Below are 25,179 nucleotides of genomic sequence, written 5' to 3' on the forward strand. Positions count from 1 at the left end.
ACTAAACAGTATCCCATCAGTCCAACTGCCATCGCGGGAATCTTGCCGGTTATTCAGCAATTGAAGAAACAAGGGGTGATTATTAAAACGCATAGCTCCTCCAATAGCTCTGTGGCCGGTACAGAAATCTAATGAGACTTGGCGTTTGACTGTCGATTTATAGGAAAGCTAACCAGTGTATTGATCAAAAAGCTCCTTTGGTCGCAGATCCCTCCACCCCTCAAACCGGAACATAAATATTTCTCGGTTATAGATATGGCCAACGGATTTTGGTCGGTGCCTCTGGCACCGGAGGTTCGACAGTGGTTTGCTTTCACGGTCCAAGGACAACAGTATACTTGGACCCGGTTACCGCAGGGTTTCCACAACAGCCCTACAGTATTCCACATGGCTTTACAAAGCCATTTGCGAGAATTACCTCCCCTGTCATCCACAGTCATCTAATATGTAGACGATATCCTGCTAGCGTCAAACACGGAAGAACAGCATGAACAAGATTTACGAGCTTTGCTGGACCACCTTCGGCTGAAAGGACATAAAGCCAGCATCAACAAAGCACAAATATCCCAAGAAGAAGTTGTATACCTGGGACAAAAGATTTCACAAGGAAAGAGAGAACTTACACAGGATAGAACTGCATCCATTCGGGCTGCTAAAAAACCCACCACTATTCAGGAACTAAGATCTTTTTTGGGATTGTGTAACTTTAACAGAAATTGGATTGACTCCTTCACACAGCTTGCTCAGCCACTGAATGATATTTTAAAGGGGAAACGTGCCTCTAAAGAAGCTGCTCACTAAAGAACAGCAAGAGGTCTTCCTGAGTTTGAAAAAGGCTTTGTGTTCGGCACCGGCTCTGGGAATCCCCGACAGTGGTAAGCCATTTACCCTGTTTGTTCATGAGAAAGGAGGATATATGACAGCTATACTGACACAAGAACATGGGGATCGGCAAAGACCTATTGGCTATTATTCAGCAAAACTGGATGCGGTAGCCCTCGGATGGGGAAGTTGCCTAAGGGCTATGGAAGCTACATGTCGAGCGGTAATGATCACTGCGGGTCTAGTCCTCGACCAAAAGCTGATTGTCAAGTGTCCCCACACCGTACACGCTTTGCTGTCTATGAATAGAATGTCTCAGGTGACGGCAGCTAGTTGGACCCGCTGGACAGCAGTTTTGGAAGCTCCTAATCTCCATATCGTCCGGGCCAGCCCTGTTAATCCCGCAACTATGCTCCCGATGTCAGAATCGAGGGAGCAAGAGGGGGGAGAATGTGAAGAGCATGACTGCGTGGAGATTTTAAAAGAAACAGAAGCAGCCGCCTTAGCAGCAGAGGAGCCTCTGCACAACCCAGACCTCATCCTGTTTACAGATGGTTCCTCCTTTGTTGACAATGGTACCAGAAAAGCAGGATGGGCAGTTACAACCTTATATGAGGTAGTGGCAAAAGGATGTTTACCCTCAGGAACGTCAGCACAACAGGCCGAGTTACGGGCCCTGTCAGAAGCATGTCGAATAGCTAATGTCTACATGGAGTCGCGTTGTGCTTTTGGAGTCGCTCACGACTTTGGTATGTTATGGCGGAAAAGAGGATTCCTCACTGCTGCTGGTACACCTATCCGAAATGGAAAAGAAGTCCGAGACTTACTGGAGGCCATACAATTACCTCAGGAAGTGTCCATCCTGAAGTGTAAGGCCCATACGAAGGAAAATACCACAGAAGCACAGGGAAATGCCCTAGCCGACCAGGCAGCTAAAGATGCCGCCTCACAGGGCGTTCCTCCAGAAGAACCAACACAGATGTGCAGATTGAAAGCACTCAGGACTCTGACACGAGACCTTCAAACAATGCAAGGCGAGTGCTCCAGAGAGGAAAAATGGACATGGATTGAGGCAGGAATTAAGCTATGCGAAGATGGTGTCTGGAGACAAAGAGTCGTGCCACAAGCGCTTATGCCTTTTTTAGCCCAACAGATCCACTCGTGGGGACACTTGGCCTCACAACAGATGACGGTACGGTTCCAGAAAAGCTGGTGGGGTCGGGGATTTAAAAAACATGCCCAGCTGGTAACAGACCGCTGTGTGGTCTGCCAGAAAAATAATTCTGGACCCATCACGGTAATGCCCCAACTGAGGACCCCTGCCCCTGTCGGACCATTCCAGCATCTGCAGGTTGATTATATATATATATATCTCTTCCTTCATGCCAAGGATACACTAACATTCTTGTCATGGTCGACAGATTCTCTAGATGGGTAGAAGCTGTCCCAACTAAAAGAGCCACAGCTAATCACACTGCAAAGGTCTTGTGTAAGGATTACATTCCCCGATGGGGAGTCCCGAGTAGCATTGACTCAGATCAGGGAACACACTTCACAGGTGCTGTCTGCCAAGAAGTCTGGAGGTTACTGAACATTACGTGGGATTTACACTGTCCTTATCATCCACAATCATCAGGACAAGTAGAGCGAATGAATCGAACTCTGAAACAACGGCTTACCAAATATCACCAAGAAGGAACACCATGGCCCCAGGCACTACCAATAGTGCTATGTAGCATTAGGGCAACCCCGAATAGAACTACAGGTCTAAGCCCATTTGAAATTATAACAGGAATACCCATGTTGCTGCCAGGAACTATCGATTTACGGAAAGCTGATGTTCACTTAATGAGTGACACTTTGTTATCATACTGTCAGAACCTAACCAATGCTATTAGTTCTGTTTCCCGACAGGTATCGGCAGCTTGGGGTAATCCACCCGAAGGAGGACACGACATCATCCCAGGAGTCTGGGTGTATGTGAAAAAGTAGCATAAAGAACCTTTGGGTGCCAAGTGGGAGGGACCTTATCAAGTGTTATTGACTACCCAGGCAGCTGTTAAAGTCCAAGGAAAGAAAGCCTGGATCCACGCTTCACACGTTAAACGAGCACCCGTAACTGAAGCTGAAATCTAATAAGGACAATTACTTTTCGCGAAAATGTATAAATTTACTGTAGTATTGATTGTAGGTATTCTAGGCATAGGCCTACTTCTTACTAGCCGACCCTCTGCACCAAAGGGAAATAGTAGGGTAGCAAGGGAATTACATGTAAATACCTTTTACTTTTATATTGTTTGTTTATGTTGATTAAATGTTGTTGCGACCAGGCGGCTGTAGCTGCTATCCCGCAGGTGAGACACCTTGCAGGTCCCAGCAGACCGTCTGTACGTGGCACAGGGGTATGTTATGCTTAAGGAAAGATTGTTTACTAGTTGAATTAAGATATTGATTTGGATTAGATTGGAATAAGGTTAATTAACCTACTAAAACCAGACTTCCATTGTGGCCACGATGGAACTCGGGTTGGTGTAAATTTGTGTGGAAGCTACTAGTCCGGACATGTGGCGAAACACATCAACAAATTTTAGAAGGAAACTATTAACATGTATGAAATTATTTTGTAGAATGTTTAACCAGTGATACCTGATGTTTTATGATTCAGTTTGTGAAAGAATCAAAGGGGGGATTGATAGAGAATTCAAACAGGCTGCATTTAGACAGGCTGTGAAAATTCACAGACAACAAGTCAGAGATACTACATGCATTTCAGACACATTGCGTTAAGTCATCAATCAACTTGACATTTTTGGACCTTGGGTAGTGAGCCAATTAAAACGTTAAAAGAATATTGATTGAGCCAGTAAGGTCAAAGAAGGTGAGTTCTTTTCTGTAAATTGAACCCGGTATAAAATACAGCCATTTTGACCATGTGTCTTAGTAAGAAACTAGCAACCAGCCAGCAGTTTGTTGCTCTCTGCCAAGATTAAAAAGTTAAAACTACCATCGGAGTTCGTATTTCATTGGAAATTAAGAGATCTAACAGTAACTTTGATGGTATGAGGCGCGAATTTGCGAGATTAGACTGGCAAATGATACTTAAAGGGTTGACGGTGGATAGACAATGGCAAACCTTTAAAGATCACATGGACGAATTTCAACAATTGCACATCCCTGTCTGGAGTAAAAATAAAACGGGGAAGTTGGCTCAACCGTGGCTAACAAGGGAAATTAAGGATAGTGTTAAATCCAAGGAAGAGGCATACAAATTAGCCAGAAAAAGTAGCAAGCCGGGGGACTGGGAGAAATTTAGAATACAGCAAAGGAGGACAAAGGGTTTAATTAAGAGGGGGAGAACAGAGTACGAGAGGAAGCTTGCCGGAAACATAAAAAATGACTGCAAAAGCTTCTATAGATATGTGAAGAGAAAAAGATTAGTGAAGACAAACATTGTTCCCCATTATAAATTCACCCGAATCCGACTGCAAGGGACCAAAGAAATGGCAGACCAATTGAACAAGTACTTTGGTTCTGTCTTCACAAAGGAAGATACAAATAACCTTCCCGATGTACTAGGGGTCCGAAGGTCTAGTGAGAAGAAGGAACTGAAGGATATCCTTATTAGGCGGGAAATTGTGTTCGGGAAATTGACGGGTTTGAAGGCCGAAAAATCCCCAGGGCCAGATAGTCCACATCCCAGAGTACTTAAGGAAGTGGCCCTCGAAATAGTAGATGCATTGGTGATAATTTTCCAACAGTCTATCGACTCTGGATCAGTTCCTATGGACTGGAGGGTTGCTAATGTAACCCCACTTTTTAAAAAAGGAGGGAGAGAGAAAACGGGTAATTATAGACCAGTTAGCCTGACATCAGTAGTGGGGAAAATGTTGGAATCAGTCATTGAAGATGAAATAGCAGCACATTTGTAAAGCAGTGATAGGATTGGTCCAAGTCAGCATGGATTTATGAAGGAGGAAATCATGCTTGACAAATCTTCTGGAATTTTTTGAGGATGTAACTAGTAGAGTGGACAGGGGAGAATCAGTGGATGTGGTGTATTTGGACTTTCAAAAGGATTTTGACAAGGTCCCACACAAGAGATTGGTGTGCAAAATCTAAGCACATGATATTGGGGGTAATGTACTGACGTGGATAGAGAACTGGTTGGCAGACAGGAAGCAGAGAGTCAGGATTAACGGGTCCTTTTCTGAATGGCAGGCAGTGACTAGTGGAGTGCCGCAGGGCTCAGTGCTGGGACCCCAGCTCTTTACAATATATATTAATGATTTGGATGAAGGAATTGAGTGTAATATCTCAGATGACACTAAACTGGGTGGCGGTGTGAGCTGTGAGGAGGACGCTAAGAGGCTGCAGGGTGATTTGGACAGGTTAGGCGAGTGGGCAAATGCATGGCAGATGCAGTATAATGTGGATAAATGTGAGGTTATCCACTTTGAGAGCGAAAACACGAAGGCAGAATATTATCTGAATGGTGGCAGATTAGGAAAAGGGGAGGTGCAGTGAGACCTGGATGTCATGATTCATCAGTCATTGAAGGTTGGCTTGCAGGTACAGCAGGCGGTGAAGGCGGCAAATGCTATGTTGGACTTCATAGCAAGGGGATTTGAGTATAGGAGCAGGGAAGTCTTAGTGCAGTTGTACAGAACCTTGGTGAGGCCCCACCTGGAATATTGTGATCACTTTTGGTCTCCTAATCTGAGGAAGGATGTTCTTTCTATTGAGGGAGTGCAGCGGAGGTTCACCAGACTGATTCCTGGAATGGCAGGACTGACATATGAGGATAGACTGGATCGACTGGGCCTGTATTCACTGGAGTTTAGAAGGATGAGAGGGGATCTCATAGAAACATATAAAATTCTGACGGAATTGGACAGGTTAGATGCAGGAAGAAAGTTCCCGATGTTGGGGAAGTCCAGAATCAGGGGACATAGTCTTAGGATAATGGGTAAGCCATTTAGAACTGAGATGAGGAGGAACTTCTTCACTCAGAGTTGTCAACCTATGGAATTCCCTACTGCAGAGAATTGTTGATGCCAGTTCATTGGATATATTCAAGAGGGAGTTAGATATGGCCCTTGCAGCTAAAGGGATCAAGGGGTATGGAGAGAAAGCAGGAACGGAGTACTGAAGGAATGATCAGCCATGATCTTATTGAATGGTGGTGCAGGCTCGAAGGGCCAGATGGCCTACTCCTGCACCTATTTTCTATGCTTCTACTTGGAAATATATCATTATTCATTCATTCATCGTTTGGTCAATATCCTCGAACTTCCCACCTAACACTGCAGTGTTCCAAGAAGGTGGCTCACCACCACCTTCTCAAGGGCACCTCGGGATGCTGGCCTGGCCAGCGACAACTACATCCCGTGCATGAATTATTAAAAATCTACCCCACTCTCAAATTTTTCCTTTTCCGGTATATATCCAATTCCCTTTTGAAAGTTACTAATCAGGCAGTGCATTGACAATCATAACTCGCTGCATACAAACATATCAACTGATCTCCCCTCTGGTCATTATGTCAATTGTAAATCTGTATCCTCTGGTTACTAAACCTCCTGCTAATGGAAATTGTTTTCCATTATTTATTCTATCAAATCCCCTCATAATTTTGAACATCTCTATTAAATCTCCCCTTAATTTTCTCTGCTCTAAGGAGGACAATCCTTGCCTCTCGTCTCTCAGCTTAACTTGAGTCCTTCGTCCCTGGTATCATTCTGGTAAATTTCTCTGCACACTCGAAGGCTTTGACATCCTTCCTAAAGTGTGGTGTCCAGAAATGAACACAACACTCCAGCTGAGGCCTAACAGTGAGGATTTTGCATAACTTCCTTGCTTTTATACTCAATGAGGCTGAAATTGCCCCGCATTCCGATTGGGGGGGCGGTATACTATCCGGGGCCATGACTTTTATCACCCGGCCCAAAATTCCCGCCCCGGTGTGAAATTTGGCCTTGTGCCCCTGAAACAAAGCGGAGCACTGTCTCCTGCGCTCCGTTTCGTCGGAGGGGCGCTCCCAGGACATCCGAGTAGCGCTACGTGCTACAACCCCGGGCTACATGATGGTGGCCCGGTCGACGAGGGGGCCCCCATTGTCGGGCTGACCAAAGAGACGGCCGACAAATTAAAATGGCGGCCTGGGGCGCAAACGGCCTCCCCTTTAAGGGGCGCCCTGATGGCGAATGTCCGACAGCATTGTGACCCGCGAAGCTGGTGTAGACATCTGCCCGCCCCAGCCTTGTGGTCCGTGGGTGCCGTGCCGGCCCGAGGTACTAACCATGGGGTACCGCGCTGCCGGCACACTGCACCCCCAAATCTTCGGGGCAATTTCCCCGGACACTCTCGCACCCTGCTCCCCTGGGCAAAAACGCCATCGTGCTGCCCGGAGGCAATAATGGGGAAACATGAAAAAAAAGGGGAAATATCGGCCCCAATGTCTGTACTTATAAAGCTACGGATTCCATATGCTATTTTAACAGCATTTTCAACTTGTCCTGCCATCTTCAAAGCTTTGAACAGGTAATCCTCTGTATTTATTATCTAATACTAGTCAATCTCATGTGGCATTGCACATGGGGAGTCGAGACCATGAGTAGCATTCAAGTCAAGGAAGGCGGGTGGGGGAGGGGGGGGCAGGGAGAATGTGGCAAGTTAGACCTGCCCTCGAGTGGAAGGGGAGCAGGGCAGAACTAGACCTTTCCTCTACAGGTGAAATTGATATTACAGGTATATATTAACTCCTTTACAATGCATTTTCCCATTGAGATAGCATGACATAGGCCTTTTTAATGCATTTTTAAATGGAATATTGCAACCCACTCTGATTTTACGATATAATAAATGGGCACAATTTCACAGATTCCCAAAAGGTAAATTCTAATCTGAATCCTGTCACTTGGAACAGGCACTGAAGAAATGTGGCTGATTTCCCAGACTTGGGGAAGGACCAATTAAAATAGTCTGAACAAGGGTGGAATACTGGTTTAAGCAAAATCATTAGTAATCAAAGCTTTGTAGTCAGATGATACAAAACACAGTAGCAATGGGCCAGAATTTGCTGTCAAAATAACAATGAAGCTAATGGCACTCCCCATTATTTATGGGTAAACGGTACAGCAACTTCAGGGGAGGAGCAGCTGCGCTGTTAAATGTGAATATCCAAAAGTTGCTGTTCGAGTTACGCCGCTCTGCTGATAGCTTCGCAAAACGGCATCTCACTCTTGGCCTCCCCCGTTTTATTTAAAGAAACTTGCTGTATTTGCCCATTAAACTTATTACATGAAGTTAAGTCTGGTCATTATCAGTACAAGTACCCTTTTAAAGTGATAATTGTTAAAGACTGATAATCAACCTTTCTGGCACCGAAAATTAACCAACACAAGTGTGGAGTCTCATTCCTGCAGGTTTTGAATTTTGAGGACATTTTAAAAATGTCAACTTTTAAATTTAGTTTTTTCTTTTCCTTCTGTCTCTCTTTATGCATTCTTTCTTTCCTGCTCTTTATTTCTCTTTCTGTACATGATTTGGCATTGAACTCACTCCCTTTAATTTACCCTCCTTGTCAGTCTTTCCTGTGTTTATTTCCCAATCCTTAAATCTCATTGGTGGAGAAGATGGACTGTTTGTCCAACTGTTCACTCAGGTTCCAGATGCCCTGTTTCCCTCGCTCAGCTGTTACCAGCTGGAACATTCAGCAACTTTGTGGGCAAAATATAGTTGAGCTGAAGGGTGCAGGGGCAGGACTAACTATGCCCTGCGACAGCAAATTCTGATTCTTTATTTCTCATCAGATGAAATGAGTTGTTAGTGCAGCAGATGGATTAGTGAATACAACTGATGCTGCATCTTACTAGGTGCATTACTATAAAACAGTTTATAGAAGAGATCATACCTGATTCAACAAGAGGTTTCCAATGGTCTAAAAAAATAAAAAAACAATATTGTAAATACACTTTATTATCACAAACATTAAAATATGTACACATTCCCCACATTTCAAATAGTTTGAGCATTGATATTTTAGCATGTAGGTGTTAGCCTTGGCTCAGTGGTAGCACTCTCACCTGAGTCAGAGACTAGAGCACATAATCTAGATTGCATTTCAGAGTCTGTGCTGAGAGAGTGCTGCACTGTCCGAGATCATAGCACTATTTTGAAGAAGAGCACAGGAGTTCTCCCGATGTCCTGGTCAATATTTATCCCTCAACCAGCATCACCACTACAGTTTAATTGCTCATTTATCTCACTGCTGTTTGTGGGACCTTGCTGTGCGCAAATTGGCCGCCATGTTTCCTACATTACAACAGTGGCTACACTTCGGAAATAGCCTGTTGTTTGTAAAGCGCTTTGCTACATCCTGAAGTATATTCCTTACCCACAGTGATAATGGCTGACATCTTTTAGCTATTGTCCTAACAATTGACTGCATTGAGATGCCTGTTGCAGTCATTCTCAACATTTAATTACACAACCCCCAAATTTCCTCAGGGCTTCCAGTGGACCCAGTTGTGCCACAGGTCTGGAGGCTGGTATGCTGAGTGAGATCTTGCATAACTGCCTCCAGATGAGCTGAGGTCGACCCCACCGAGGGGTTTGGGTACAGACAAGAGGAGTGGCTGGACCCCTGAAGAAATGGTAATTAAAAAATATGTTGGTTCGATTCCTTTAACCAGGGAGGCAAAGTAGAAATGGTTGGGATCTCATGCAATGGGGAGGGGGGGAGGGGCAGCAGGGGGCATGGGCAATACTGAATAGTTTCTTCAAAGTCACATGGAGTAAACCAAAATGACTGGGCACTGACATCTATGATGGTGAGGTCATTGGGGAAATGCCGAGTAGGATCATCCACTTGGTACTTCTGGATAAAAACACTTGCATACAATTCAGCCTTGTATCATTCAGTCACTTGTTGGCTCCATGGTCAAAGATGGGTATTTTCTTCCTCCATTCATTGCCTGATTGTCCACCACCATTCTTGACTGGATATTTTGGGCTAGAGAACTTTGCTCTGATCTGTTGGTTTTGGGAACATTTATTTCTGTCTATAACCTGCTGCTTTTGGTGTTTAGCATGCAGGTAACCCAGTGTGTAGCTTCACTAGGTTGGTGCCTCTTTCTACAATCCCTATTGCACCAGTTTTAGTCGCCTGGCTTGATGCTGATGAAGGAGTGAGGGATCTATCCCACCAGAAGGTTACAGATTGTGGTGGTCAACAGTTCTGCTGATATTGACTACCCATAGCACCTCATAGATGTCCAGTTTTGGCCTGCTAGATCTCTCTGTAGCCTGTCCCACTTAACATGGTGGTAGTGCCATACTACATGATGGAAGATGTGTAGAGGAGATGGGGCCGAAATTGCCCCCCGCCAGAAACCCCGTTTCTATGGTTTTTACCGCCAAGGTGGTTGAGGTGGCCTCTTGAGCGAAATTCCGCTCTTTGTTTTTTTTTCCACTCGGATCCCGAAGTAATTCTTCATGAGGCTGGATATGCGGCGGTGACACCACTTTAGGGGCAAAAGTTTGGGGCGGTGCGGAATGGCTGCCGCGATGATGTCATCACGGTGCCGCGTCACCACGCTCGTCCCTTCAATTAAAGGGGAATGCTTGCGCGATCTTTAAACTTCAGTCCACTGGGCCACCAGGGAGGGTTTCGGCCGGGCCAGCGGCCTGGCCAAACCCGGGGGCATAATTGTCGGGCCGGCATGGCGGCAGTAGGTCTGACACCGCCGGGTGGGCCAAAGATTTTCACAGCGGAATGTAACTGTCCCAACTCGGTGGGCCTATCTTGCCAGTGGGACAAGACTTACCCAGATATAGTGACGGAGGAGTCTAGGTTGTTGGATGTCAGATACAATTCTTTTGTTTGACTAGCCTATCGGACTAGTCTGTAACTTTGACACCAGTCCCCAGATGTTGCCGAGAAGGACATTGCAGGCTCAACTAGACAACTTTAGCTTGTAGCTAATCATCAAAAAATATTTTGAGAAAATGTAGTGCTCACTGCTGTAAGATAATAATCAAAAGTCATACTATGGCTAAAAGGCTCATTAAAAGATTTGTTGACTTGGTAACTTGAGTGACACAGTGGACTATCCCTACCCTTTTACCTTGAGTCATGGGTACGGTTCTCGGCTTGATTTAATGAAAGTCTCTTCTCCCTGCTGGCTACTGTCAATCTAGTTTCCAGTGGATGTTATTGTATGTGCTCATGGTTGTGGACAAGTTATATTATCAATGTAAATCTGAATGGTTAAAAGGATTAGTGGTGTGGGAACACAAAAAATAGGAGCAGGAGTAGGCCATTCGGCCCCTCGAGCCTGCTCCGCCATTTAATAAGATCATGGCTGATCTGATCATGGACTCAGTTCCACTTCCCTGTCCGCTCCCCATAACTCTCTATTCCCTTATCGCTCAAAAATCTGTATCTCCGCCTTAAATATATTCAATGACCCAGCCTCCACAGCTCTCTGGGGCAGAGAATTCCACAGATTTACAACCCTCAGAGAAGAAATTCTTCCTTTTTAAATGGGCGGCCCCTTATTCTGAGACTGTGCCCCCTAGTTTTAGTTTCCCCTATGAGTGGAAATATACTGTCTAAATCCAACTTGTCGATCCCTCTCATTGGGCCCAAGTTTCCACAGGATAAAAAACGGGCGCCCCTCCGAGCTGGGTGTCAGAAAAAAAACGCGCTATTCTCGAGCGCTTTGCAGCTCCTTGTCTGTTTGGTGCGGCGCCCAGGGAGGCGGAGCCTACACTCGCGCCGATTTTGTAAGTGGGAGGGGGCGGGTACTATTTAAATTGGTTTTTTTCCTGCCGGCAACGCTGCACGTGCGCGTTGGAGCGTTCGCGCACACGCAGTGTGAAGGAAACATTGGCACTCGGCCATTTTTGTAGTTCTTTGTAGCTGTTTAATTTTTGAACATTTTTTAATAAAAGCACATTGCCATCAGCACATCAGCACTGAGGCTACCCTTCTCACTGTCTCCTTCCCCTCCCCACCCTCCACGGCAACAAACGGTGGTTTCTTTCCCCTCCCTCCCCTCCACGGCAACAAACCGCTGTCTCCTTCCCCTCCCTCCCCTCCGCGGCAACAAACTGCTGTCTCCTTCCCCTCCCTCCCCTTCGCAGCGGCAACAAACCGCTGTCTCCTTCCCCTCCCTCCCCTCCACGGCAACAAACCGCTGTCTCCTTCCCCTCCCTTCCCTCCGCGGCAACAAACGGCGGTTTCCTTCCCCAACCCCCGCGGGAAGAACGATGGCTGAAGCACTTTCACACAGGTAGGAAGATGGTTTATTTAATCTTTTCTTTTCTTCTAAATGTTTATTCAGGTTGGATTTATTTGTATAATATTTGTAGAAGTATAAATAAGGATTGATTGTAGAATTTAATGACTTCCCTTCCCCCCTCCCCCCCCCACCTTGTTCTGGACGCCTAATTTGTAACCTGCGTCTGATTTTTTAATGTGTAGAACAGGTTTTTTCAGTTCTACAAAAATCTTCACTTGCTCCATTCTACTTTAGTTTGGAGTACGTTTTCACCGTGGAAACTTTGAAATCAGGCATCAGTGGCCGGACACGCCCCCTTTTGAAGAAAAAATTCTGTTCCAAAGTAGAACTGTTCTACCTCACTAGAACTGCAGAAAAAAAATGTGGAGAATTGCGATTTCTAAGATAGTCCGTTCTCCACCAGTTGCTCCGAAAAATCAGGTGCAAATCATGTGGAAACTTGGGCCCTATATCTAGTATGTTTCGATAAGATCACCTCTCATTCTTCTAAACTCCAATTAGTACAGGCCCAAACTACTCAACCTTTCTTCAAAAGTCAACCCCCGTATCTCAGGAAATAGAACTGTGACACTGGAACAGCAGGGTGTTCTTTGGAATTTTCAAAAAAGGTGCATTGTTATATCAGTGTGTGTTAATGTTTTAATATTCAAATATGTGAAAGTATAGGTTGGAATATTTTGGGTAACTAGAAGTTATTCATCGATTTAAAAAATGTATATGTAACCTGTTTTTTGTAGTTATATATTTATATCAAATGAAAGATTATGCAAAAGGTACTGTTCATATGGTGTATTATGCATAAAAAATATTTAGAGAGTCAGTTTAATAGCCACCTATACATCTTAATATCCAAGCCCAACATTCTTTACCATATTCAGATACTTCAACGTTAAACCCTTACCGAATTGTTTGATAGACTTGTCAAGTTCTAGTTCTGGAAAAATTCAACAAATATAAATTGCAGTTAATATCAAACAATAGCTTACGTAATTAGATATGCTTTCACTTCAAACAAAATAGGATTAATTTCCATTCAAAAAAAATCATGCACTTTCTACAGTACACTATACATCCACTTCTATCATCTTTAGGTGTTTAAGTGATAGACCACACGACAGTTCACGTGGTGCTATATTGTGTAATTGGTTTAGTCCTAGGGAGGATTCAGTGGGAGCTGGAAGTACTAATTAAACAATATTTTGAAGATATTGAAGAAAAATTAAAAGCAAAGATATCTTCATGTCCCAAAACTATAGTGGCTGAATTATTAAAGATGCAGGGAAACACGAACTGTCCTGTCAGGAAAGTTGGATGGGTTGTCTTTACCAGGTTGCTATTTTGTGGATTGCTTAATGGCCAGCCAGAGAACCCCTGTGCAATGTAAACATTGAATCATAGAAATGTGTGGCACAGGAGGAGGCCATTTGTCCCATTGTGTTATACATCAGAAAGGAAATAGAGGGTGTAAGCCCTTCATTGGAGGGCTACTGGAGGAATATAATTGAAGGGAAAAAATAAGTTTATAGGAATGAAAATGCAATCATGACTGGGAATCACAGAAAAGTCTGGATCAAGATGAGAGTTAGCAGAGGTAAGTAGGCTAAAAAAGGCAGTGTAGATAGCTAAAGAATTTATTTGATAGATCCTGAGGAATGGTCCTAGACATGAAATGTTGACAGGACTGCTGTCTTCTGCAAAGGCACTACCTCACCTACTTAGTATTTCCAGTTTTTTTTCTGGTTTTGTTTTCTACATTTAAGTTTGATTCTGATTTATCCTTTCTCACAACTTTCTGAAGGAAAAGTTAAATGGCACATTTCCTGTAACAGTAACATAATTGCAATTATTCAATGAGCAGTTTAACTGCACAAACCTAACTGTATGAAAAAGTTATTAAAAATAAATATTGAAGAATTATCCAGTCAGCCAACAAGTGGAAATGTAAGTATTTGCTTATATTCACTTAGAATCATAGAATGGTTACAGCACAGGAGGCCATTCGGCCCGTCGAGTCCATGTCAGCTTTCTGCAAGAGCACTTAAGCTCTTCCTACTCCCCCACCCTTTCCCTGTAGTCCTGCAAATTTTTCTCTTGCATTACTTTTTCTTCCAAATTTAACGAGAATAAAAAAACCTTAATATTTCCACATTTCTGTTAAGTCCTGAATCTATATTGTCTATTATCACTGCGAGACTGAGACCGTACCTTTGATGTCTCTGTGTTGTTTCACAATCCAAAAGATCCCTGTAGCAAAAGCTACAATTAGAAAACAGAGGATCACAGATAGAAACACCAGCCAGCTTGAGATAGCCGGGAAGAAATCGTCTGCAAAGTAAATGCCAGTGAATTAGATAATATTACCTGTAACACATCCCACAGAAATCATTCTTTTAGAATGCCCAATATTAGCAAAACATAGTTAAAAGTTTATAGCCCTGAGTTAAAGACTAGGGTTTCCGCAGAGAGAGTGGGCAGTTAAAATTGCCCAGGTTACTTACCTGTCTTCAAGCCGCTCGGATCCCAACAACGATGATATTTGCACAGGCTTCTCAATGCAGATTAGGTTGACGGGATTATGTGTTGTTGGACCCAGACTGTAATTTTCACTCTGCGAAGTCAGGCTGAGTCAAGTTAGAAGAGGTTTGGGATGTGAAGAGGCCCTGAAAGCTAAGTTATTCACTTATCGTTGTGGGTCTGGGAGGAGCAGGAGTACTCCTCCAGGTCCCACAAGGAATGTTGAGGGCTCCCCAACCTCAGGCCTCCACCCTTTCCCCACACCAACCTGCATACACGTGGGCAGCCATGAATTTGTCCAGTTTTCCACAGGCCTGCTGCCGCTTCCTGCCCATTCCAGGCAGGAAGTGGACTGGTGGCATATTAAATAAGGTCCTGGAGTTAAAATGGCCCTGGTCTGATTTTTGTAACAGCAGAGGAGTTTCCAACTGTGTTAAATCTGTCCAGAGTTAAACTCTACTCCACCGCCCACTAGGATTTTGACAGCTGAGGCCTTCAAACAATAACATGAAATGAAAGTATTAAAAGATACAAAAAGGGAATGAATTGACTAAATTTAAATATTATTGTGAAATGTGTTCAAATCCCAGAGAATTTGAATTTAGTTCATTTCATGGTAAATGTTTTGTGTTATTTAAAGAAAAGAGTAAAAGTGACCATGAAGCAGTCGGATTGTCATAAAATCCCAATTAGTTCACTAATGTCCTTTAGGGAAGGAAACCTGCCATCCCAGTCTGACGTACATGTGACTCCAGTCATACAGCAAAGTAGTTGGGGTAGAAATTGACCCCCTCCCAAAATGGGGTGCACGCACCCCGTTTCAATGGTTTTTACCGCAGCCGTGGTTGAGGTCGCCTCGAGCAAAATTCCGCTCTTTGTTGTTTTTTCCTTCGGAACCGGAAGTCGCTCTTAGTTCGGGCGGTGACTACACGAGAGGGGCGAATATGCAGCGGTGGCAACACCCGAGGGGCGGAAGTTGGGGGCGGTGCGGGCTCTCCCCCTCACTTAAAGGGGACATGGCAGTCAGCTGACAAAACAAAACAAACATGGTGGCAGTGGCAATACAGTTTAAGGAACACCGCACCGCCATTGCAGAAGGCCACAGCCTCACTGGACCACCGGTAAAAAACAGGTTTTGGCACCACCAGGCAGGCCGAAGTATTTCAGAGGGGAATTATGTCGTCGGGGGTGGGGGGACGGGGGACGGGGAGTAGATTGGCGGTGCACACGGTGATGACTCCACTTAATACTGATTGGCAGCAGCGGAGCAGTGGGGTACGGATCGGGGCAATTGAGCTATCAGCGGCCATACCACGAAAAGTCGACGGCCACTCCACTCCACAGTGTGGCCACCGATTTGCTATGGCAACAGGCCTTAAGGAAAGGAGCAATTTCGGCCCCTTTGACTCTTAACTACCCTCTAAAGTGGCCTAGCATGCTACTCAGTTTTATCAAACAGCTACAAAGAACTGCACTGACTTTTTTTTTTCGTTCCTGGGATGTGGCTTCGCTGCCAAGGCCAGAATTTATTGCCCATCCCTAATTGCCCTTGAGAAGATGCTGGTGAGCTGCCTTCTTGAATCACTGTAGCCCGTGTGGTGAAGGTACTCCCCATAGTGCTGTTTGGAAGGGAGTTCCAGGAATTTGACCCACCGACTATGAAGAAATGGCAATATATTTCCAAATCAGGATGATGTGTGGCTTGGAGGGGAACTTAGAGGTGATGCCTGCTGCCCTTGTCCTGTCGTGCCAGAGGACTGACGGATCGCTAACGTAATACTTCTATTTCACTTCTTAAATATAACATGTCCACAAAACTATAGACCAGTCAGTGGTAGGAAAAATAATGGCATCCCGAAGGAGAAAATAGAAGAACATCTAAAAACCAAAGATATAATAATGGATAGTCAGCATGGATTTCAAAAAGGGAAATTCTTGCTTGACTAACCTCACTGAATTTTTTGAAGAAGTAAAAGAAAAAGTAGACAATGGTAATTTATCTAGATTTTCAAAAGACATTCGATTAGATATCCCATAATAGACTAATGAACAAGGTCAGAGAATGCGGCGTCAGGGGACAAGTGGCAGAATGGATAGGTAGCTGGCTTCAAGACAGAAATCAGAGAGTAGGGGTAAAAGGTAGCTATTCACAGTGACAGAAGGTGGGTAGTGGTGTTCCACAAGGATCAGTGCTGGGACCACTGGTGTTCACAATTTATATTAATAATTTAGACTTTGGATCAAAAACACAATTTCTAAATTTGCAGATGACACCAAATTGGGAGGGGGGGAGAGATAGTCAATCTCAAGGAGGACTGCAACAAATTACAGGAGAACATTAATAAACTTGCAGAATCGGCATATAATTGGCAAACGAAGTTCAACACTGATAAATGTGAGGTATTACATTTTGGTAGGAAGATTAGGGTGGTCCTTATTACTTGGGAGGGTATAAGTCTAGGTGGGGTAGAGTAACAAAGGGATCTCAGTACAAATACACAAATCTCTAAAGGTTGCAACACAAGTTAGCAAGGCCTTAAAAAAAGCAAACCAAGCACGAGTAGGGAGGTAATGCTAAACCAGTATCGAACCTTGGTTAGACCAGAATACTGCATACAGCTCAGGTTACCATATTGTAAAAAAGATAAAAGACACTGGAGAGGGTGCAGAGAAGATTTTCAAGGATGATACCAGAAATGGGAGGCTACATATCAGGAAAGGATGAACAAGCTGGGTCTCTTTCTCTTGAAAAAAGGCTGAGGGGTGACCTAATAGAGGTCTTTAAAATTATGAAAGGTTTTGATAGAATGGATAGAGAGAGAATGTTTCCATTGCATGCGGGTACAGACAGCTTCATTATGTGAGGAGTTGTGAATGGAACTGAACCCTCTGTAATCAACAAAAATCCCCACTTCTGACCTGATGACAGGAGGGTCATTGATTAAGCAGCTGAAGATGGTTGGGCCGAGAGCCTAGAACACTTCTGCAGCAATGTCTTGGGGCTCAGATGATTGGCCTCCACTAACCACAGCCATCTTCCTTTGTGCTAGGTACGACTAACCAGTGGAGAGTCTTCCCCCATTGATTTCAATATTATTAGGGCTCCTTGATGCCGCACTCGGTTAAATGCTGCTTTGATAGCAAGGGCAGTCAGTCACTCCTCATTCCTGGAATTCAGCTCTTTTGTCCATGTTTGGACCAAGGCTGTAATGAGGTCTGGAGCCTAACGGTCCTTGTGGAATCCAAACCGAGTATCGGTGAGCAGGTTATTTGTGAATTACTGCTGCTTGATAGCATTGTCAACAAGACTTTCCATATGATTGAGAGTAGACTGATGGGGCGGTAATTGGCCAGATTGGATTTTGTGGACAAGACATACTTGGGCAGTTTTCCACATTACCAGTGTTGCAGCTATACTGGAATAGCTTGGCTAGAGGCGCAGCTCGTTCTGGAGCACAAGTCTTCAGCATGACAGCCGGGATGTTGTTGGGCCCATGGGACTAGATTTTACACTTTTTTTGCATGCATAACGCCCACTTAATCTCCACTTTACCGCTGAAATGAGGTATAATTCCCAAGTATCGCCCATTTAGCCACAAAATGTAAACCGACGCCCATTTTCTGGACACATCGCCGAGCATTACTTTCCCCATGTGTGTAACACCGGGAGAAAATAATATTGCCCAACCGCTTTTTTTGGGCGGAATCATCAGAATGGGCGAAACCAACGCCCATATCAGCCAGCATTACTTTCTGCACGTAATTAACGCTGAGATTCAATAATACCAACCGCCCACTTTTTTTTAAACCATAAAGATCACATTTGCCGAAACTAACGCACAGGATATCGCTCAGCATCACTTTTACCATCTCGCCCACAATATCGCTCGCCCAAAAAACCACTCAGAAAAGGTGGAACTGTTCTGAACGAATCACAGCGGTGTAGGTGCCAGTTTTTAAATTGCAGGTCGCTTCATTCAAAAGGCTGCTTCAACTACGGAGGAGTTTGGATTGACTCTGGAGTTCCTCTCGGGTGAAGTGACCATCTCAACAGACATATTTTCAAACTTGAGACGATTGGGCTTTACTGTAGGTGTATTTTAGTGAGGAAATTATTGCTTCTGATCAATTGCTATTATACTTTCATTGCAATGAGGCCAGCCATTTCTCAGCCTGCATCGATTAATACGCAGATGCTGCAGAGTGCAAATGGCTCAATGTCTAATGCACATCATTATGTGCCCAATTTAAGATGTGCAGATCTTCTTGGTAACAGCAGGACTGGAAGCCACCCCAAATACTGGTAGATAATTCCTCTGTGTCCTCTCGCTCTTAAAAGGCAAGAGGAATTCCAATAGGAATTCCCATTCTACCAGTCGGGGCTACTGCAAATCACAGAAAAACTCCTTGAATGGTCGGTGGTAAAATGAGGAAAAGAGGCAAAATATGGAAACAAATCTGCCAAAAGGAAATCATACAGGCAAAAAGCAACACACAAAAAAGGCTATTGCTGAAACCAAGAGAACAGGTTTAAGACAAGGAAGTCACTTTTCTTGGCTGTGCCCTGGTGTGTGTCTGCTTAATTATAAGAGATGAACAGAAATGATGTCATGGGGAAGGATCAAACCACTGGGAGCTGTGGGGCATGGAAGCATCACCTTTATTTTCCACCCCCACCCATGCTCAGCATGTGCTTTTGACCAGGAGCAGAAAATCTCTCCGATACTATTTAACCCTGCAGTTTAATGAGAATGCAGCATCTTAACAAAGCAAGAAAGAAATGAAGAAACATCTGATATATATACTGACAAAAACAAATGCACCACAAGTGAATGCTGAGGAGGAGAATTTTGCAAATGAAATACATGGTGCCAGGGTCAAGGATGTCACTGAGTGGCTGCAGGGCACTCTTGGGGGGAGTGGGGGGGAGGAGGTGAACAGTCAGAGGTCATGGTCCATATCGGGACCAATGACATAGGTAGAAAGAGGGATGAGGTCCTGCAGGCAGAGTTTAGGAAGCTAGGAGAGAGATTACAAAGCAGGACCTCAAAAGGTAGTCATCTCCGTATTAGTCCCGGTGCCACGAGCTAGTAAGTACAGAAATAGGAGGATAGAGCAGATGAATACGTGGCTGGAGAGATGGTGCAGGAGGGAGGGCTTTAGTTTCCTGAGGCATTGGGACCTGTACAAGCCAGACAGGTTGCACCTCAACAGAGCCGGGACCAATATTCTCACGGCGGGGGGAAGCAGGAGTTGCGAGTGCTGTTGGGGAGGGTTTAAACTAACTTGGCAGGGGGTTGGGAACCTGACAATAGATTCAGTAGGGAGGGGAGTAAAACTGGAATTAGAAAGCAAAAATAAAGAAAGTGAATTTGAGGAAAGAGAAGCAAGCAGGAAAAAAAATAAAAACACAAATTTAAAAGCTCTTTGTCTAAATGCATGTTGCATTCAAAACAAAATAGATGAGTTGACGGCACAAAGAGATACAAATGGGTACGATCTGATAGCCATTACAGAGACGTGGTTGCAAGGTGACCAGGACTGGGAATTAAATATTCAGGGGCATTTAACAATTTGGAAGGACAGGCAGAAAGGAAAAGGAGGTGGGGTAGCTCTGTTAATAAAGAATAGAATCAATCCAATAGTGAGAAACGAATATTGGCTCAAATTATCAGGATGTTGAAACAGTTTGGGTGGAGATAAGAAATAATAAGGGAAAAAAGTTACTGGTGTGCGTAGTCTATAGGCCCCCTAACAGTAGAAACCAAGAAATAGTGGAGGCTTGTAAAGAGGGAAGAGCAATAATCATGGGTGATTTTAACCTCCATATTGATTGGACAAATCAAATTGGTCAGGGTAGTCTTGAGGAAGAGTTCGTAGAGTGCATAAGGGATGGGTTCTTTGAGCAGTATGTAACGGAACCAACCAGGGGGCAGGCTATCTTAGATCTGGTCCTGTGTAATGAAATATGATTAATAAATAATCTCCTAGTAAAGAATCCCCTTGGAATAAGTGATCATAGCATGATTGAATTTCAAATTCAGATGTAGGTCGAGAAAGTTGGATCTCAAACCAGCGTACTCAGCTTAAATAAAGGAGACTATGAAGGTATAGGGGAAGAGTTGGCTAAAGTTGACTGGGAAAATAGATTAAAGTGAAGGATGGTTGATAAACAGTGGCGTACATTTAAAGAGATATTTCATAACTCAAGAAAAATATCTTCCAGTGAGGAGGAAAGACTAAAAGAAAAGATAGCCATCCGTGGCTAACTAAAGAAATAAATGATGATATCCAATTAAAAACAAGGGCGAACAAAGTGCTCAAAACTAGAAGATTGGGAAGCTTTTAAAATCTATCCAAAAAATGACGAAAAAAATGAAGAAGAAAGGGAAGATATGCTATGAAAGTAAACTAGCACGAAATATGAAAACAGATAGCAAGAGTATCTCCAGGTACATAAAAAGGAAAAGGGTGGCTAAAGTAAATGTTGGTCCCTTAGAGGATGAAACCGGGCATTTAGTGATGGGGAACATGGAGATGGCAGAAACTCTGAACAAATATTTTGCACCAGTCTTTACGGTAGAGGACACTAAAAGATCCCAACAGTGGATAGTCAAGGGGCTATGGTGGGGGTGGGAGGATGGGGGATGGGGGAGGGGAGGAACTTATCACAATCACAAAGGAAGTGGTACTCAGTAAGATAATGGACTAAATGCGGATAAATCCCCTGGACCTGATGCCTTGAATCCTCGGGTCTTAAGAGAAGTAGCAGTCGGGATAGTGGATGCATTGATTGTAATTTACCAAAATTCCCTGGATTCTGGGGAGGTCCCAGCAGATTGGAAAACTGCAAATGTGACACCCCTGTTTAAAAAAGGCAGACAAAAAGCAGTAAACTATAGACCAGATAGCCTGACATCTGTGGTTGGGAAAATGTTGGAGTCCATTATTAAAGAAGCAGTTGCAGGACATTTGGAAAAGCATAATTCAGTCAGGCAGAGTCAGCATGGATTTATGAAAGGGAAGTCATGTTTGACAAATTTGCTGGAATTCTTTGAGGATGTAACGAACCGGATGGATAAAGGGGGACCAGTGGATGTGGTGTATTTGGACTTCCAGAAGACATTTGACAAGATGCCAGAAAAAAGGTTACTGCACAAGATAAAAGTTCACGAGGTTGGGGGCATGGAAAGAAGATTGGCTAACTAACAAAACAGAGAGTCGGGATAAATGATTAATTCTCTGGTTGGCAATCAGTAACTAATGCGGTGCCGCAGGGATCAGTGCTGGGACCCGAACTATTTACTATCTATATTAACGACTTGGATGAAGGGACCGAGTGTAACGTAGCGAAGTTTGCTGACGATACAAAGGTGGGAGGAAAAGCAATTTGAGGAGGAGTCAAAAAACCTGCAAAAGGGCATAGACAGGCTAAGTGAGTGGGCAAAAATTTGGCAGATGGAGTATAGTGTTGGAAAGTGTGAGGTTCTGCACTTTGGCAGAAAAAAAATCGAACAGCAAGTTATTATTTAAATGGAGAAAAATTGCAAAGTTCAATAGTACAGCGGGAGCTAGGGGTCCTGGTGCATGAAACACAAAAGGTTAGTATACAGGTACAGCAAGTGATCAGGAAGGCCAATGGAATCTTGGCCTTTATTGCAAAGGGGATGGAGTTTAAAAGCAGGGACGTCTTGCTACCGTTGTACAGGGTATTGGTGAGGCCACACCTGGAATACTGCGTGCAGTTTTGGTTTCTATATTTAAGAAAGGATATATTTGCTTTGGAGGCAATTCAGAGAAGGTTCACTAGGTTGATTCCGGAGATGAGGGGGTTGACTTATGAGCAAAGGTTGAGTAGGTTTGGGCCTCTACTCATTGGAATTCAAAAGAATAAGAACATAAGAAATAGGAGCAGGAGTAGGCCATACGGACCCTTGAGCCTGCTCCGCCATTTAATAAGATCATGGCTGATATGATCATGGACTCAGCTCCACTTCCCCGCGCTCTCCCCATAACCCTTTATCGCTCAAGAAACTGTCTATTTCTGTCTTAAATTTATTCAATGACCCAGTTTCGACAGCTCTCAGAGGGTTGATAATCTGTGGAATTCGCTGCCCCAGAGAGAAGAAATTTCTCCTCATCTCTGTTTTAAATGGGCAGCCCCTTATTCTAAGATCATTCCCTCTAGTTCTAGTCTCCCGCATTAGTGGAAACATCCTCTCTGCATCCACCTTGTCAAGCCCCCTCAAAAACTTATACCATTCGATAAGATCACCTCTCATTCTTAATTCCAATGGAGTAGAGGCCCAACCTACTCAACCCTTCCTCATAAGTCAACCCCCTCATCCCCGGAATCAACCTAGTAAATCTTCTCTGAAGTGCCTCCAAAGCAAGTATATCCTTTTGTAAATATGGAAACCAAAACTACGCAGTATTCCAGGTGTGGCCTCACCAATATCTTATATAGCTGTAGCAAGACTTCCCTGCTTTTATACTCCATCCCCTTTGCAATAAAGGCCAAGATACCATTGGCCTTCACTTGCTGTACCTGCATATTATCTGTTATGTATGAACAAAGAGTCTGACCAGATACTGTGAGCTCAAAGGAAGGTGTGACCTTAGTCTTTTATTACAGGTCTCCAGAGTGTCTCTCCAGCCTGTGAGGCCTCCTTAAGTACAGGTGCTCCCAAGGGATTGTGGGATCCCTTGGGACTCCAGGGGATGAGCCCTCTGGTGGTTATACAAGGTATTTACAGGTTTACATGCACAAGTACCCCGAGGTCCCGCTGTACTGCGGCACTTTGCAATCTTTCTCCATTTAAATAATAACTTGCTCTTTGATTTTTTTCTGCCAAAGTGCATGACCTCACACTTTCCAACATTATACTCCATCTGCCAAATTTTGCCCACTCACTTAGCCTGTGTATGTCCTTTTGCAGATTTTGTGTGTCCTCCTTACACATTGCTTTTCCTCCCATCTTTGTATTGTCAGCAAACTTGGCTACGTTACACTCAGTCCCTTCTTCCAAGTCGTTTGTATAGATTGTAAATAGTTGGGGTCCCAGCACTGATCCCTGCGGCACCCCACTAGTTACTGGTTGCCAACCAGAGAATGAACCATTTATCCCAACTCTGTTTTTCATTTAGTTAGCCAATCCTCTATTCATGCTAATATATTATCCCCAACCCCGTGAACTTTTATCTTGTGCAGTAACCTTTTTTCTGGCACCTTGTCAAATGCCTCCTGGAAGTCCAAATACACCACATCCACTGGTTCCCCTTTATCCACCCTGTTCGTTGCATCTTCAAAGAACTCCAGCAAATTTGTCAAACATGACTTCCCCTTCATAAATCCATGCTGACTCTGCCTGACTGAATTATGCTTTTCCAAATGTCCTGCTACTGCTTCTTTAATAATGGACTCCAACATTTTCCCAACCACAGATGTCAGGCTAACTGGTCTATAGTTTCCTGCTTTTTGTCTGCCTCCTTTTTTAAATATGTTACTTTTGCAGTTTTCAAATCTCCCCAGAATCCAGGGAATTTTGGTAAATTACAACCAATGCATCCACAATCCCTGCCGCTAGTTCTCTTAAGACCCTAGGATGCATGCCATCAGGTCCAGGGGATTTATCCATCTTTAGTCCCATTATCTTACTGAGTACCACCTCCTTAGTGATTGTGATTGTGATTGTGTTAAGTTCCTCCCCTCCTATAGCCCCTAGAATATCCACTGTTGGAATATTGAGAGGTGTGATCTTATCAAAACATATAAGATTATGAGCGGGCTTGACAAGTTGGATGCAGGGAGGATATTTCCACTGATAGGGGAGACTAGAACTAGGGGGCATAATCTTAGAATAAGGGGCTGCCTATTTAAAACTGAGATGAGGAGCAATTTCTTCTCTGAGGGCTGTAAATCTGTGGAATTCCCTGCCTCAGATAGCTGTGGAAGCTGGATGATTGAATAAACTTAAGACAGAGATAGACAGTTTCTTAACCGATAAGGGAATAAGGGGTTATGGGGAGCGGGCAGGGAAGTGAACCTGAGTCCATGATCAGATCAGCCATGATCATATTAAATAGCGGAGCAGGCTCGAGGGACCGTATGGCCTACTCCTGCTCCTATTTCTTATGTTCTTAAAATGAATATAAATAAAAAGGTAAAAAGTGCAGTGTTTTTAAACAGCCCTGTTGGGGAAAAATAATTAATATTTAACCTGTTGCTGGAACAAATAATCAAAGCCTGCTTTAAGCACCAACATGTAACCATAGGTTAAAATTATAATCTCCAGAAGACCAAGATACTTGGGAAGAACTCACAAGAAAATAAACACCACCACTTCTATTGGGGAAAAGTTCCTTAAAAATATTTCTATCTTTGGCCATAATAGTCCACCCCACTTGGTCGTGGTAGGACAGACATCCAGGAAGCACTGCAAATGGCACAATTGCTCTCCCTCTTTATGTAGATGGTCCCACTCCTGGGTTTTGGAACAGTCTACGTCAGTAAGTCTCGCTCCACCACATTTTTGGC

The 25,179-nt window shown here is 43.9% G+C and overlaps 1 protein-coding gene across 3 annotated transcripts in view; it reads right to left on the reverse strand.

The window, feature by feature from the left end:
* Positions 1-25,179, reverse strand: part of LOC139229688 (butyrophilin subfamily 1 member A1-like) — a 71,843-nt gene that overhangs the window by 22,136 nt on the left and 24,528 nt on the right. For all 3 annotated transcript variants that reach the window (XM_070861211.1, XM_070861210.1, XM_070861209.1), the window contains exons 5-7: positions 14,334-14,453; positions 13,030-13,062; positions 8,735-8,761 (exon numbers count right to left, since the gene is read on the reverse strand). In XM_070861211.1, the coding sequence (XP_070717312.1) occupies positions 8,735-8,761; positions 13,030-13,062; positions 14,334-14,453 (180 nt within the window). The remainder of the gene's footprint in view (positions 1-8,734; positions 8,762-13,029; positions 13,063-14,333; positions 14,454-25,179) is intronic.

This window comes from Pristiophorus japonicus, chromosome 19 (assembly GCF_044704955.1).
Source record: "Pristiophorus japonicus isolate sPriJap1 chromosome 19, sPriJap1.hap1, whole genome shotgun sequence".
Taxonomy (NCBI): Eukaryota; Metazoa; Chordata; class Chondrichthyes; family Pristiophoridae; genus Pristiophorus; species Pristiophorus japonicus.